This window comes from Andrena cerasifolii, chromosome 8 (genome assembly GCF_050908995.1).
Source record: "Andrena cerasifolii isolate SP2316 chromosome 8, iyAndCera1_principal, whole genome shotgun sequence".
NCBI lineage: Eukaryota > Metazoa > Arthropoda > Insecta > Hymenoptera > Andrenidae > Andrena > Andrena cerasifolii.
The window spans coordinates 15,793,013-15,805,915 of NC_135125.1; the positions used below are offsets into that span (position 1 = coordinate 15,793,013).

The 12,903-nt window shown below is 45.2% G+C and overlaps 2 protein-coding genes across 3 annotated transcripts in view; both read left to right on the plus strand.

The window, feature by feature from the left end:
• Positions 1 to 1,074: 1,074 nt before the first annotated feature.
• The window catches only part of LOC143372619 (phosphatase and actin regulator 2), a 222,010-nt gene continuing 210,181 nt past the window's right edge, over positions 1,075 to 12,903 (plus strand). The window contains exons 1-2 of one of the 2 annotated variants that reach the window (XM_076819008.1): positions 1,075 to 1,243; positions 4,384 to 4,467. In XM_076819008.1, the coding sequence (XP_076675123.1) occupies positions 1,126 to 1,243; positions 4,384 to 4,467 (202 nt within the window). In that variant the 5' untranslated portion in view covers positions 1,075 to 1,125. The remainder of the gene's footprint in view (positions 1,244 to 4,383; positions 4,468 to 12,903) is intronic. The other variant, XM_076819009.1, reaches the window with a different exon arrangement.
• Positions 2,588 to 3,692, plus strand: LOC143372737 (F-box only protein 7). Its single transcript, XM_076819259.1, has 3 exons — positions 2,588 to 3,014; positions 3,111 to 3,377; positions 3,452 to 3,692. The coding sequence occupies exons 1-3, from the start codon at positions 2,830 to 2,832 to the stop codon at positions 3,642 to 3,644; spliced, it is 645 nt and encodes a 214-aa protein (XP_076675374.1). The 5' UTR covers positions 2,588 to 2,829; the 3' UTR covers positions 3,645 to 3,692.

The window sequence follows — 12,903 nt, forward strand, 5'->3', positions numbered from 1 at the left end:
TAGGTTTCTTAGTGTTTTTTTTTTCTACGTTCTATACATCATTGTATACGATTTAAAAGTCCATTATATATAAAGTAATTATCTTAATAGAATTCCTGATTAAAGATAACCATTCATTATGAACGACTTGAGTGAGATTGGACTTGATTGGGCAGGTGCAATTAAGAAAGCAAGAGAAATGAACACTTGATGCAAAGTACATGTCAGAGTGCTGGTAAAACATTTGTAAACGTAGTATACACGCGTGGGTCAAGGAATTGTGAATATATTAAGGAAAATTGAAAATTAAAAATCTTACCTTTGGTTCCCGTGTTCCTGAAATTGACCACTGTATCTTGCTTTTTGTCACTTACCTAATTAAGGCCTCTGCTCTCCATCTAATCTCTTAACGAATGAGTAAAATAAAAAATTTGATTGTTTAATTAGCAGGTGCCCTTCTAAAAAACCATTGACAAACACTAGCATATTTCAAGACAAGCTATTCCTAATTTAAAGATAAAATAATCGAATGAAAAAGTTCTTAAATTAAAATTGCTTACTCAACCGAATAAAACTGCTGAACTACTAAATATTTACTGTATTTAATCTCTGAAGTATTTCTATAGTTGTAGCACGTGTGAACAACCATGAATATGCATTATGAAAATTTATTTAAAACGAATAAGACCGCCTGCAGCATCGCACAATGCGCACGCGCATACGCATGATGCTAAATGCATTTCAAACGCTTAAGAGTGGTAAATCGGTTAACGCTGCTCTGAGCTCTTTCGCTAATTTCGGCAAATTTCGCGATTTTCGCCCTTATTCTGCGATCTTTAAACGTGTGTAGCTCAGAGCAGCGTTAACCGATTTAGATGAAATTTGCAGCATGTATACAACTTACTTTAATCTACAAACGGGTTTTTTGAAAATCAAAGCGATGCAGACTCGAGCCCGCCGTTCGCGCAACTGTGCACACGGCCCGCAGGTGGCAGCAGGAGTCTCGGCGTCCGGCAGACGCCATCTGTCATGGGAGTAGCGCGTTATGAACCGCGAAGCGTGCGTGGAAGTTTCGAAAAAGGGATTCGGATTCGAATGCGGCGAGGCAACTGGCCGCCGTGCGGATAAACGCGAGTTAACCTGAAAATGGCCGAATCGTGCGAGTCGGTGGTGTCAAGTGCAGTGACGTGTGCCGTGCCCCATGGGCAGACGAACGCCCTCGAATCGCCTTGCCAGGAGGACGCTGAGACATCCTGCTCCCCAGGTACGTAAGCCTCGCCAGAATATCCCGTACCAGTTTCAGACCAGTTTATTCAAACGTGAGTGTGGAGCGCGGCCATGCAACAAGTGGCACGGAGCGCTCTTCCATGCCGAACAGGAGCGTATCGCGATGTATTCCACTCCCTGTACCTCCCCCTCGATTCCGTCCGGTCACCCGGTTATTTCCTTCCTAACATGTCGCCGTCGATCACGTGACGTGTCGTCGATCTCACAGCGACTCAATTTTCGCGCGTACCAAGTGACAGAATCTCGACGGAGCATCCATGAACCTCATCCACGCTGATTCGAGAAAATCTTATCTAGGGCCTTGGCTACGACAGTACGGTCCAGGACACAGATGGTCAGTCGCTCAGGATCTTACAGATTCCTAACATAAGGTTCCTTTCGTTCTCATTTTAATGCCTCTTATTACTTTTTTTTTTTTATTCTTGGCTCTGGATATTCGTGAGCGGTAGTTTGTCTCGTTTTTGCCTGTGACGTTTCTCGAGCCTATCCGATGTAGATTTTGATCCCGGAATTCCGAAGCCTCGGTGGGAATTTTGTTTTACTTATCATGTATCGTTTTTTCTGAAAATTGTTACGCTTGAGGGATTCGATATTACGTCACTGGCGGGAAGATTATTACTAGGCAGGTGGATAAGGGATCGGACAACGACTATACGAATCAAAATATTCCTCCGTATGTTAAAATTAATCGTGAACATGTCCAAGCACGAGTGTTTTCGTATTTATTTCCTCGGGAAACTCGCGATGTTTATACGTAATTAATTTTGTTCGCCGTTGGGACATTGGCGTGAAGAGAAACATAACGAGTTCCCTATACCGGTTTTATTTTATTTATTTCATCTTCGTTTGACTCGTTCTGCCTCGGATTGTTCAATTTCTGTGGTGGCGCTGTCGAACGTGAAAGTGTAACTGTCGTTAAGTTGTCGCGCGTTATATACATCGTTAGATTTTTCTCTGAAAAAATTACATAAATACTTTCAAGAGCCGCGGTGCTATGGATTAGTGTATTATTGTTAATTGAAGGATTACACAGGAGCTTTAAGGACAGCTCCAATTATCGACGATAGATCGCGCAACGATAAGTTATCTACGATAAGTTCAGAACTGTACGTTCGATACGCGGAATTTCTCCCATATCATCTCGAATGCAGTTGCTTAATCCAATCTCTAATCGTATCATACATCACGCAAGAATTTGTTATAACACACTGCAATTTGTTTTATCGGGAAATGGTATATCACGACACGCACCTACAGCTGCGATTACGAGTCGAGATTTATCATCGTTTGTTTGAAAGCAGATCGAAAAGCTCGGTACGTGTTAGGAGGCGTGTGTATATTAAATATTATACAGAATTGATCTCGTTCGTTTAAACATTTACGTTCAACGTTTACGCATCTGTTTTCCACTGCAAAGTCAGTTTGCGCGTTACGTAGAGAGGTCGCCACGGTCTGTAAACATTCCTCCCCATGTGATTCGCAATCGCGATGACAGAGGTTGTGTCAGGTTATGTAAACGTCACGCATTTTGGAGATTAAAGTCGCTTGCAAGTCGGCACGATAATGTTGGAACCAATTTTAGCGGAGGACAGCTCGATCCTGAAATTGGTGCCCTCGTTAGAAGGAATAGTGAAGGACTTAAAGGAAGATGCCACGCACCACGATTATTTTGTTGCCTTGCTAATAGTATTTTTGGCAGAGTCGGGTTTTCACGCGACGACGACGACAGACAACTGCCATTCAGAATGGTATGCGGCGTTACTTGATAACGCTTTTCCAATTTTCGTTATTTCTGCGCGGTTTTTCATTCCGACCCTTTCTATGCTGTAAAATATTTGTCACAGTTCAAAACTTAAGTCCCTTCGTATACCAAAGCATTGGAAGTCGCAGGAGACAGGGATCTATGAAATGATGTTTCGATTAGCAGCTGTGCCCGACGTCGAGTGCAAATTTGTAGCCATTCCTTCTGGGGACACGTTGATAGTTAACTTCTTTTCTGTTATCGATAAGAGAAATATTTACAGCATAGCTGTGCAATGTCTAAAGTACGTTAATCCTTTCTCAAGCGACCTTTCTGGACGGTACATAAACCTGAAAGCGATATCTCACAGGTACAGTCGACTTAGGACTTAGGCGACAGCGGCCCCGAGAGACTTTATACTGTTGTTCGTAAATCTTTTAATAGGTTTAAAGATGCTCTGGCAACTCCATTGCGGTCGGACGTATTAACTAGAGCAGGGTTCATGTGTCCTAGCCTCCAGGGCCTTCCAACCGAATTAAAACTCAAAATTATAGGCATGTTAGATTACCATAGCTTGTGGCACACGGCGCAATGCTCATCGGAGTTTGACAAGCTTCGCCAGGATCTATGTAAATAATTGTATCGCATTGAAGCGCTACTATAAAGTTATTTTTACTCCAGAAGACCGTATAAGTGTTGTTCATATCGAATGAATCCGTGTCAATCTCCTTTTCCCTACAATCATTTCTACCTTTTGTAAAATGTTGACAATAAAGTATTTGGTGGAAACCATACAGTTTCAGGCGAGAGAAAGTGTACCACTTTTAGAATCGCATAACTGTTTTAGAATTGGTCCAAGCGACATGAGTTTTTTTTTTTAGAAGCTAGGATTAGCTTGCTAAGTGACGTGTGTCTTCGTTTTGAATAGCAACAAAAATAGTAAAGGTTGTTTTTTAAACTTTTTTTTTGAGCCTTTAATGAAAATTCAAAAAACCCGTTTCCGACCTTATTCTGCGATCTTTAAGCGTTTGTAGCTCGGAGCAACGTTAACCGATTTTGATGAAATTTTAGGCATGTATACAACTTACTTCAATCTACAAAAAGTTTTTTTTTAATTTTCATTACAGGCTCACAAAAAAAAGTTTAAAAAATTACATTTACTATTTTTTTTTGCTATTTCGCCCAATTGCATTTTTTTTCAAAACGACGAGACACGTCACTTAGCAAACTAATCCTTCTAGCTTCTTAAAAAAACTCATGTCGTTTGGACCAATTCTAAAAAAGTTATGCGATTTTAAAAGTTGTAAACTTTCGTCCGCCACTGTATTTCGTGGAGTCATTAGGAGAAACGTAATTTTCGCGGATTTTTTTTATAGCAGAAGAAGCGAGTAATACGGTGGTGACGAGTGAGAACGTCGCGGTAAACGATGGAACCAGTGCGCAGAGCAACGGTGATACCGGTGAGTGATAACAGATTTAATCCTGCTTCGTTGCCCTCCGCTTTTGGTGTACACGTCAGATGGAAGCACACCTAATGCATTTATCGATCTCGTGTGTACAGTAGAAGCGAAACTGTACTGTACACGGTCTACAGCGTAGAACCTGTCAGGGCCCATGTCCCCAAAATATTATCGCTTTTGTTCAGATTAATTATAACGGAAGAATGCTTCATTATTTACATAATGTCTTGAATGGACGATCATGTATAATGCATGGTAATAACAGTAGATCGTAAACGACAGTTCCCCATTACGCGCTACGGAATAAATAATTTATCGCGTTCATCGGTGTCTCAATTGTTTACGTCCCGTCACGCACGAGCAGCTTTATCAATATTGACATGTCGATTGTTGACGAACGCGTTTTAGGGTTCGTAGAACGATAGAATCGCAGAGAACATCGGTGTAGAAAACTGTGATTGCAATATGGAGTTAGACTAGCAAATCCTTCTGAAAGTATTTCTCATCTCTGACAAAAGCGGCGAGACTTTTAATCAGCGCTTCTTTCAAACTCGAAAGATTAAAAATTTTCAAGTATCGAGAAGCAATAGGTTGTTGGTAGATTCCCTGCGCGATAGTTTATAAGTAAACTTTTATAACAATTGGGGTGGCTTGGTTCTTTCCATGATTATGGAAATCATCGTGATTTATCGTTACATCAGCTCTTAATTCACAGCTGTTGTTTCTCCTCCGTAACAGCTTCAACTTCTTCACCCTCATCTATCATTATTTTTGCAATGGTCCTATAGAACCATTAGATAGATGGCTAGAACTCTCTGTGACTTTGGAGTACTTATTGCAAAGGGTAGATCATAATAAAAACCATCGTTTTACTAAGGTGGACTTAGAATTTAAGCACGATATTCAACAGTGTTCCACTGTAATCCATAATTAGACATGCTCCAAAAAGTATTTCTAATTGAAGCATTTGAATATTCGAAAGTCGAAGTAGATTGACGATCAGTAGAATCTAACACAGACAAGTTACTAGATGGAGGCGTTGGGAACACTTCCAGGTGAATTATTATGCAGAAAGATAACGATCATTTCGTCATACAGTTAGTGTCTGAAATGGAATTGTATTACACGTCGTTGAACACAAAGTAAATAGGATTTCCATCCTGTTAGAATAAAGAGATATAGGTGGTGTTTGATTTGAAGAGAAGAAGCCTCGACGTCTCTACTTGCTGATACTCCGCTTTGAAATTTTAATAAGCCTCTCGATTCTGCAGGGTTCAGACGTGTCGTATCGAACTGCACGATCTTCGCTTAAGAAATCCCTCAAACTTTACTCCCATGCGAATTGGAAGCTAAGGACGAGGCAGCTTGTGATTTATGCAACGCCCGCGTTATGTTTTCTCTCGAATGTGTTTCCTTCTTTAACGAGTCGTCCTTGGCCTTAACTGTGACTCGCAATCATTGGGAACCACGTGTCGGCGATGATGGCACATCGTTAATCCGCGAAATGCGCTTCGTCAAGTGGATTTGCATGTTCCACGCGATCCTGTGAATCCGAAGGCTGCGCTCGATCGTTAGACACGGGGCGGTTGATAATTGTTATTACGTTCGCGATACGGCGCTGGTAAAACGGCGAAAATGTTTCTGCGAATCGGATTTGCCCCTACGAGACTGCGGGGCGTGTGTTTCGTCGTATCGCAACTCGTGTTTACCGATTGTATCACTTCGCAGGGAGATTTTGAAAATTGGAAGCGGGACATTTAAGGACTTTATGAAAAAGAAAGCTATGTACTCGAATGTACGCGCATTGTATACCTATAACATCACGATACGTATCGCAGTGATTTCTTTTTATATCGTTATCTTTTCGTTTGGTTTTGTTTTGGAGTAGCTCTTTGCATCCTAGCTTCTGGCACTACTTCCAAACTCTGATCTACCGATTTTAGGATTTCTTCCCAGAGACGAAGTATGCAGAGGCGGAATGAGGAAAGAAGTATTTGTTGGAGCATTCGTGGAATTCATGTGGAAGAGTCGAATTCCAGCACACGAATATTCTATACTTATCATTTTTTATTTTGCTTTAATCATGGTCTTGTGTACCGACGCGAATATTATAACATCTAATATTCCTTCTCACGCTCCACACAGTGTGTGTACTAGTCGCGTATTTATTGATTTCGTACATTCTCTCGTTCCGTAACAGAGGTATTTAACGTTTGAACGAGAAAAGCGAACTGTTAGCTGAATATTTATGCGATTTAATCGGAGGACGCGCATAGATGCAAACACAGAATGTGTTTTTAGCATTTCTATCGATTTTCTACCTGCCACCTTCGCGCGGATAGTGATAGTCCTGGTATCCTTCTCGAACTCGCTGCAATTCCATATTCGTGTTTCCTTTTCAGGAACGAGAAAAAACCATTAGGTACCATTGGAATATTTAAATCTCCCAGTCGCTAGTTTCGGTACATTCTTGCACATTTTAAGAGTAACCCCTCCTTCCGATTTATTTATTTCACAAATTAGCCCGTTCTAATCGCAAACTTTAGAGTTGAAACGAAGGAAAGAAGCGGTGATCAGAGTCAAGTTGCGCCGTATAAATCATTCTTTATCGTTATCGTTCCCGTTTCGGCTACGTTTTTAGCGTCGATGTAAATAGTGTGACTTCTAATATTCTTCCTAGGCTCGCTACCGGTTTAACGAACTGCGAAGTTTTGGCACGAAACCGTGGAATAAAGCCGGGCAAGCGTAATCAGGAATGACGTTCGCCTTTCGCAGCACACTTTCAGGCCTGAATTTCTATTCAGCTTCTCGCCCAGGCAAATTCTTTCTCGGATATAAACTGTCGCTCGCTCAGGCCGCCAGTGCGTGCGTTCGCAAACGGCGCCGTCACGAGTAATTATCTAGTAATCAAGCCGCGTTTTCGCGCGTGAACCTTAATTATCATCGTTTCTATCGTTCCGAGCGCGATTCAAGCGTTTCCAGCCGCAAATTTCGCGGATATTTTCCTTCAATTATGGGTTCATTTAGACGGTAATAAAATTAGGTCGAGTGATGGGTTCGCTCAGATTCCGCGTGACGTCAGAGATCACGCGCCTGACTCTTTCGGAGACAAAAACGAAAGCTTTCCGCGCTAACGATACGTGCAGGCGGCCCGAAAGATAACGAGAAGCTGACTGAACCAGTGCCGCACAGTCGATTGCACAGTATTTACATACAAACGCAGTATTAATCGGCGTACCGGGCAAATTGATTGCTCACCCTAACAATTAATATAGCGCCGGGAAAGTTGTTAACGCAGGAAATTAGGGCGGACCTACCGTAAGGTCGTCTAGGAAACTGGGTCATGGCAGGTGGCGAGCCTCGGAGGGGTAGAGGCGTGTACTTTTCAAAATCGACCGCTAAACACTCGTTCCACACTGAGAGATGTTCTCCTCTCGAGATCTCTAAACTACCCACTACAACGAAATATTCGCGCCTGCCTGTATCACCCCTTTGCTCGACCCTTGATCCTTCACCTTGGACAGTCATCCTCTCCTACTCTTCTCTTGCCTGCCCCCTCGTCAGAGTTACTTACCGCTCGCCTTCGCGTTCCAGAGCTCGCGGCCGACGAGCCGTGGAATTCAAAGTAGGCGAGAGAACGCGGCTTGGTGGTAGTTCCCGAAGCAATGTCGAATGTTTTCTCGCGATAATGGCGGGGGTTTCTCAGGGGGGGAGGGACGGGACGACGACGTGCTTTCACTCGTCAGAAGCATTCGTATTTAGGAATCAGGACTCGTTCACGGTTAGCTGGTGTGCGCTACTATGTCGTATGCGTATTTCGAAGCCCGGTTGCGAGCTTAAGCTTGCGCCGTTTGGCCCTCGTCTTTCTCTCTCACTCGCAGCCGCACCGTCCGCCCTCCTTCTCCCTCTGCCAGCCCCTGTCCGCCCTTCTTCGTCGCTCCAGCGCGGTGTCGGCGTTCTCTGTTCTCCGGGTTGCTCCCTGGTTCTCTCTCATCCCCAGTGCGCGCATCGAACCCGTCCTGGACGAAAGTCCTTCCCGCTCCGTCGCACGTAGGGGCCCCACGTTTCTTCCCGATCGACGTTCCCGTGATACATCGAGATATATTACGCGATCCCATCGTGACACCTGGACACCCCCCTTCGCCGTGTGACAAGCGACGTTCGTTCCTCTCTGATCCGGCGATACCGCGATCCCGTGCTGATATGCGTGGACGTGCGTGGATCTCCAACGATCGTCGGTGCACCTGGCGAACGATCGGACCGATCGAGAGCGGCGGCCTGCGCGGAGACGATCGAAACGGAAGTGAACCACGCGAGTTTCATCATCTGCTCCGTTTGGAAGTGATGCTCCCGCGAGATTGAAGGCGAGAAGTGGTAAATACGTTGAGCGTGGTCGTCCGTGAGGGTGCAGTTTGGATTTTGGTGAAAGTCGGAGGCACCGACTGGCGCGTGCAGTGCTCGGGCTACGAGATTGGGCCTCGAGCGAGGATCTCGTGTTTTGGGATTTGAGTTGTGGGAGCGACACGAGCACAGCCACCGCTCATGGTCCCGCGAGCCTGAAGTACGTAATGAATGCATTGGTCCCGGTCTTCTGCGAGCTTTTAATTTGGGCTGTGATGAAAGTGGAGACATCGATTGGTATGCTTAGGAGCTGGGCTGCGGGTTTGGTTCCCGAGTTAGGATGGAGGAAGCACTTCCTGCGCAAAGTTTGTTTAGGGTTTGATCCTTCGCGTTTGTGCTGCTTACCGCTGAAAATAATTAGTGGATCGTATTATCCAGTGAGGCCACGAGGAACACGTTCATTTTAAATTCAGATTGTCACGAAAAGTATGTGAGATAACTCGATCTCCCGACCCTCTTGTTGATTCACGCTACCTTTATTTCCAGAGGGTTAAAGGAGGTAGCACTTTAGAAGCTACGATCTTTGTAATAGCATTATTTGCTCCGAAACTTTAGAACACTACCTTCGAGCACCACGCAGAGTGCTACCTCACCGATTAATTCTCCATCCCCTCGCTAGACACAGTGATCCGAGCGGTCACGTATCACGGAGCGTCGATTTATTCTCCGCGACTGCCCGTGGCCGCGTCAATTTCAATTTTCTCGCGCACAGACGTGACTGTAGCTCGGGCAGCTTCGAATCCCGGCGAGCGAACGGAGGGTAAATTCAAAGAACCAACGACTCGGTAAGAAAAAGATCGCGATCACGCGACTTAAAACGCGGTTGGGTGGAGGAGCACTCGAACCGACATTCGAGGTCGTTATTAACGGCGGACTTTCGATTTATCTAAGGGAGACTCGTTCTCCATCGACAAAGAGGCAATTCAATCTCTCGTCGGTCCCTCTCCACCCCTCGAACGATCGATCAACCCCACGAGGCCCGGCGTATTAATAGCTGTGATATAAATTTACACGCGTACGGAAACGGGCGAGCGTCGCGAACCGGGGAAAGTTTTTTTTTCCCTTCCATTCCTCTGTTTTCCTTCCTCGTGGATGGGCGGACTTTTTTCCCGATGAATCGTCACGATAGGGGATGTCCAATGTTTTCATTGTCCGAACGTGACGAGGGAAATATCGCAAGTTTCCCTCGCGTCGCGACTTTTTCTTCTTTTGCAGCGATGTAGGAAGTGCGTTTTTTAGCAGCGTGAGAGACGAGGTCGCGTGTCCTGGCTTTCCATCTTCTTTATCTTTTTATCTTATTGTCAAATCGGATGGTTGTATCGTATTCTACAGCGCTGACCTATCAGCGATGATGCTTACGTGTCCTGAGCAGGGCAAAAGAAGTCGATACTAGTAACCGTCGGTTTGTAGTAAATAACACATTGTTTAGACGATCTCGCGTTGCAATTTATTCCAGGATCGATTGGGATTGCTTACATAAAGTGTTGCTTCTCGAGTTACAGGGATTGTGGTGCCTGAATAACGAGGTTTCGCGTAAACGCTTTATGTCGTGGTTTGTTCTATCGCATTAACGGTGGAACGCGAAACGCGCGACATTATAGAGATCGCTCCTTCGGGGAACACTTCGAAAATTATCCGAGATAAGCTTAATTAGTTTCTGTCCCTCGATAAGTCGTATCGTTTGCAATTTCCGTGCGTAAGGATCGTGCACGCGGAGCTATTATCTTCATGCTTGTAAGGGTTATCTCCCGAATGCCTCTGTTACTCATACTACGGGCTTCCCCCTAGAATCTGCAGCTTACCCACGAATATTATAATTATCGATCGAAAAAGAACAGCAAGAAAATTGTTCCTTCATCAGGAACAATCTACAAGCAACGAATGCCAGGTCTTCGAAATCGATGTCTCGACTTTCAGTACGAAAAGGGGTTGATTACGTATCAATTTCAACCCGACATCATCTACCCTGTGTAATCAATCCACACTTTACCCTCAGCTCTCGCATCGAACGCCAGGAGGATGTTGCTATTTCTGGCGGGAGATATTCAGCCTGGTGAATACGTTCGGCAAGTGATTAGAGTGAATTCGGTGGCAGTGCCCTGATTAGACACGAGTTTTGCAAAGTGGTGGACGAGCGCCGGTGAAGCGCGCGCGTTTCGTTAATTCCACGTGGTAAAGTGAACGAAGCTGGTTCTGGTGCGAACAGACACTGCACTCCCTTATTCGAGGACTCACCACGGTGAGAACGCCGAAGCCATCCTGTCGCTGTCCGAGGTGGTAAGCCTGCTGGGCCTCGCCGACGACGACGAGGTCCTTGCTGGCACGTCTGAGGAGAACAGGAAAAGAGCCTTGTGGCAGTTCTACTCCACGGGGATGCTCACGCACAGCCACAGCGACGGGGAGTTCCCGATTTATTCTCAGGGTGAGTTGACTAGCGGAGTTAACAGGGTGTCTTTGTATTCTTTGCATGCCCCGGTGCAGGCGTGTTTAGTGTCTACTTTCGGCGGAGAAAGTCTTGGATGAAATGGGGAAGCGAGATCAGTTGGTGTGAATTATAAATGTCTCGTAGTCCAGTAACAGTTGAACGTTCTTTGCGTGGTTAGCGAAGGAAAACTGAATTTCCTGTGTCACTTGGTCTTCCTTCGTTTCGTGCGTCTGCGGTTGCGTTGGAAACACTTCGGCAACAATGTTCCACAGGAGTGCACTAAAGTAACTTGCCTTACATAGTTTTGATCAAGCAAGAGCGCTTGAAATTTGTCGCAGTGCACCTACTCTACATCTGCATGCCTCGTTTTTCGCATACCTTCTGTAACCTACAGCACTATTAAAAGGATCGAGGAACATTCCACTCTGTTTTGATCAAAGGGAGATTGCAGAGGACACTTGTCTGTCCGCACGTCCAAATTTTTCTCTCCCTTTAACGTACTCGTTGCCGAATAGGACCACTTGAAATTTTCAGCAGTGTTCCAAACGAGTTTCAGTGCTTTAATGTCTGCTACCAGAGGAGGACTGCAGGACTCCAACTTCTGCAGAAGAATCTAGTAGCGTTGCGCGTTTTAGAAACTCTATTTTGGAATAAAAATTAGATATCTTTCCCGCACCGTAACTATCAGTGCTGTTTAAAATGTCTGGAAACTTTTCACCATTTAACTAGCTTTCCACTGATTTGCTGGGATGTGACAAAACGAAGCTTAACATTTTATTCGCGCGCCTCCTTCTTTCGGGCCTATGTACTCGTTTGGTAGGTGGTTAGGAAACTCCCAAGAAAATTCAGATTACTTGTACCACAAAAGCCGCGAAAAGCCTGCGATTGCCCACCGAATATTCATGACGGAGTTTCCTTTTTTCCCGTCTTCTTGGTTCACTTATTCGGGCTTCTGGGTCCGCTTCGATCGAATCGAAATTAGGCCAGCCGCTGACCTATATACACGGTCGGCATTAATATTGATAAACTCATTAGGATTGCTATGACTGGGTGACCTGAGGGGCTAATGATGGAAATACGAGGTGCGCTTCATGGTTACGAAGCAAATCTCCGATTACCCACGTTCGGCCGACACTCGTGCAGTGAGGCGGCGCGGCGAATAAAACCGAAATTAATTGACAAGCAATGGAAAGAGGGCAATGGCGATTCCGCTGCGGCCGTTCCGCGAAGCGCTGCCAGAATCGCGCTCCGCGTACGTGTAGCGGCACGCCCGAGAAAAATCGAACTTTCGCGATAACCGAAAATTTACGTCACAGCGAAATGTATGCAGCGATGCGGTTGCCGCAACCGTTTCCTGCATCCTTCGCCGTCTTCTGGCGACCTACTGAGAGCCTCCGCGCGCAGAGGATGTGGCTGCGTAATCGATTTTTACGCGGACTTTTAATTGACCAGCTTTGCGCAAGGGAAGGTGATCCATCGATAATGATCGCGGCTTCTCCCACGATTTCGTCACGCGGCTGCCAACGCACCGTTATCGTTCAAGACACTTCGGGCGATTTCCGTCGCGTTTTCATTTCACCATTCAAACATATGTAACATCGATTCGACGG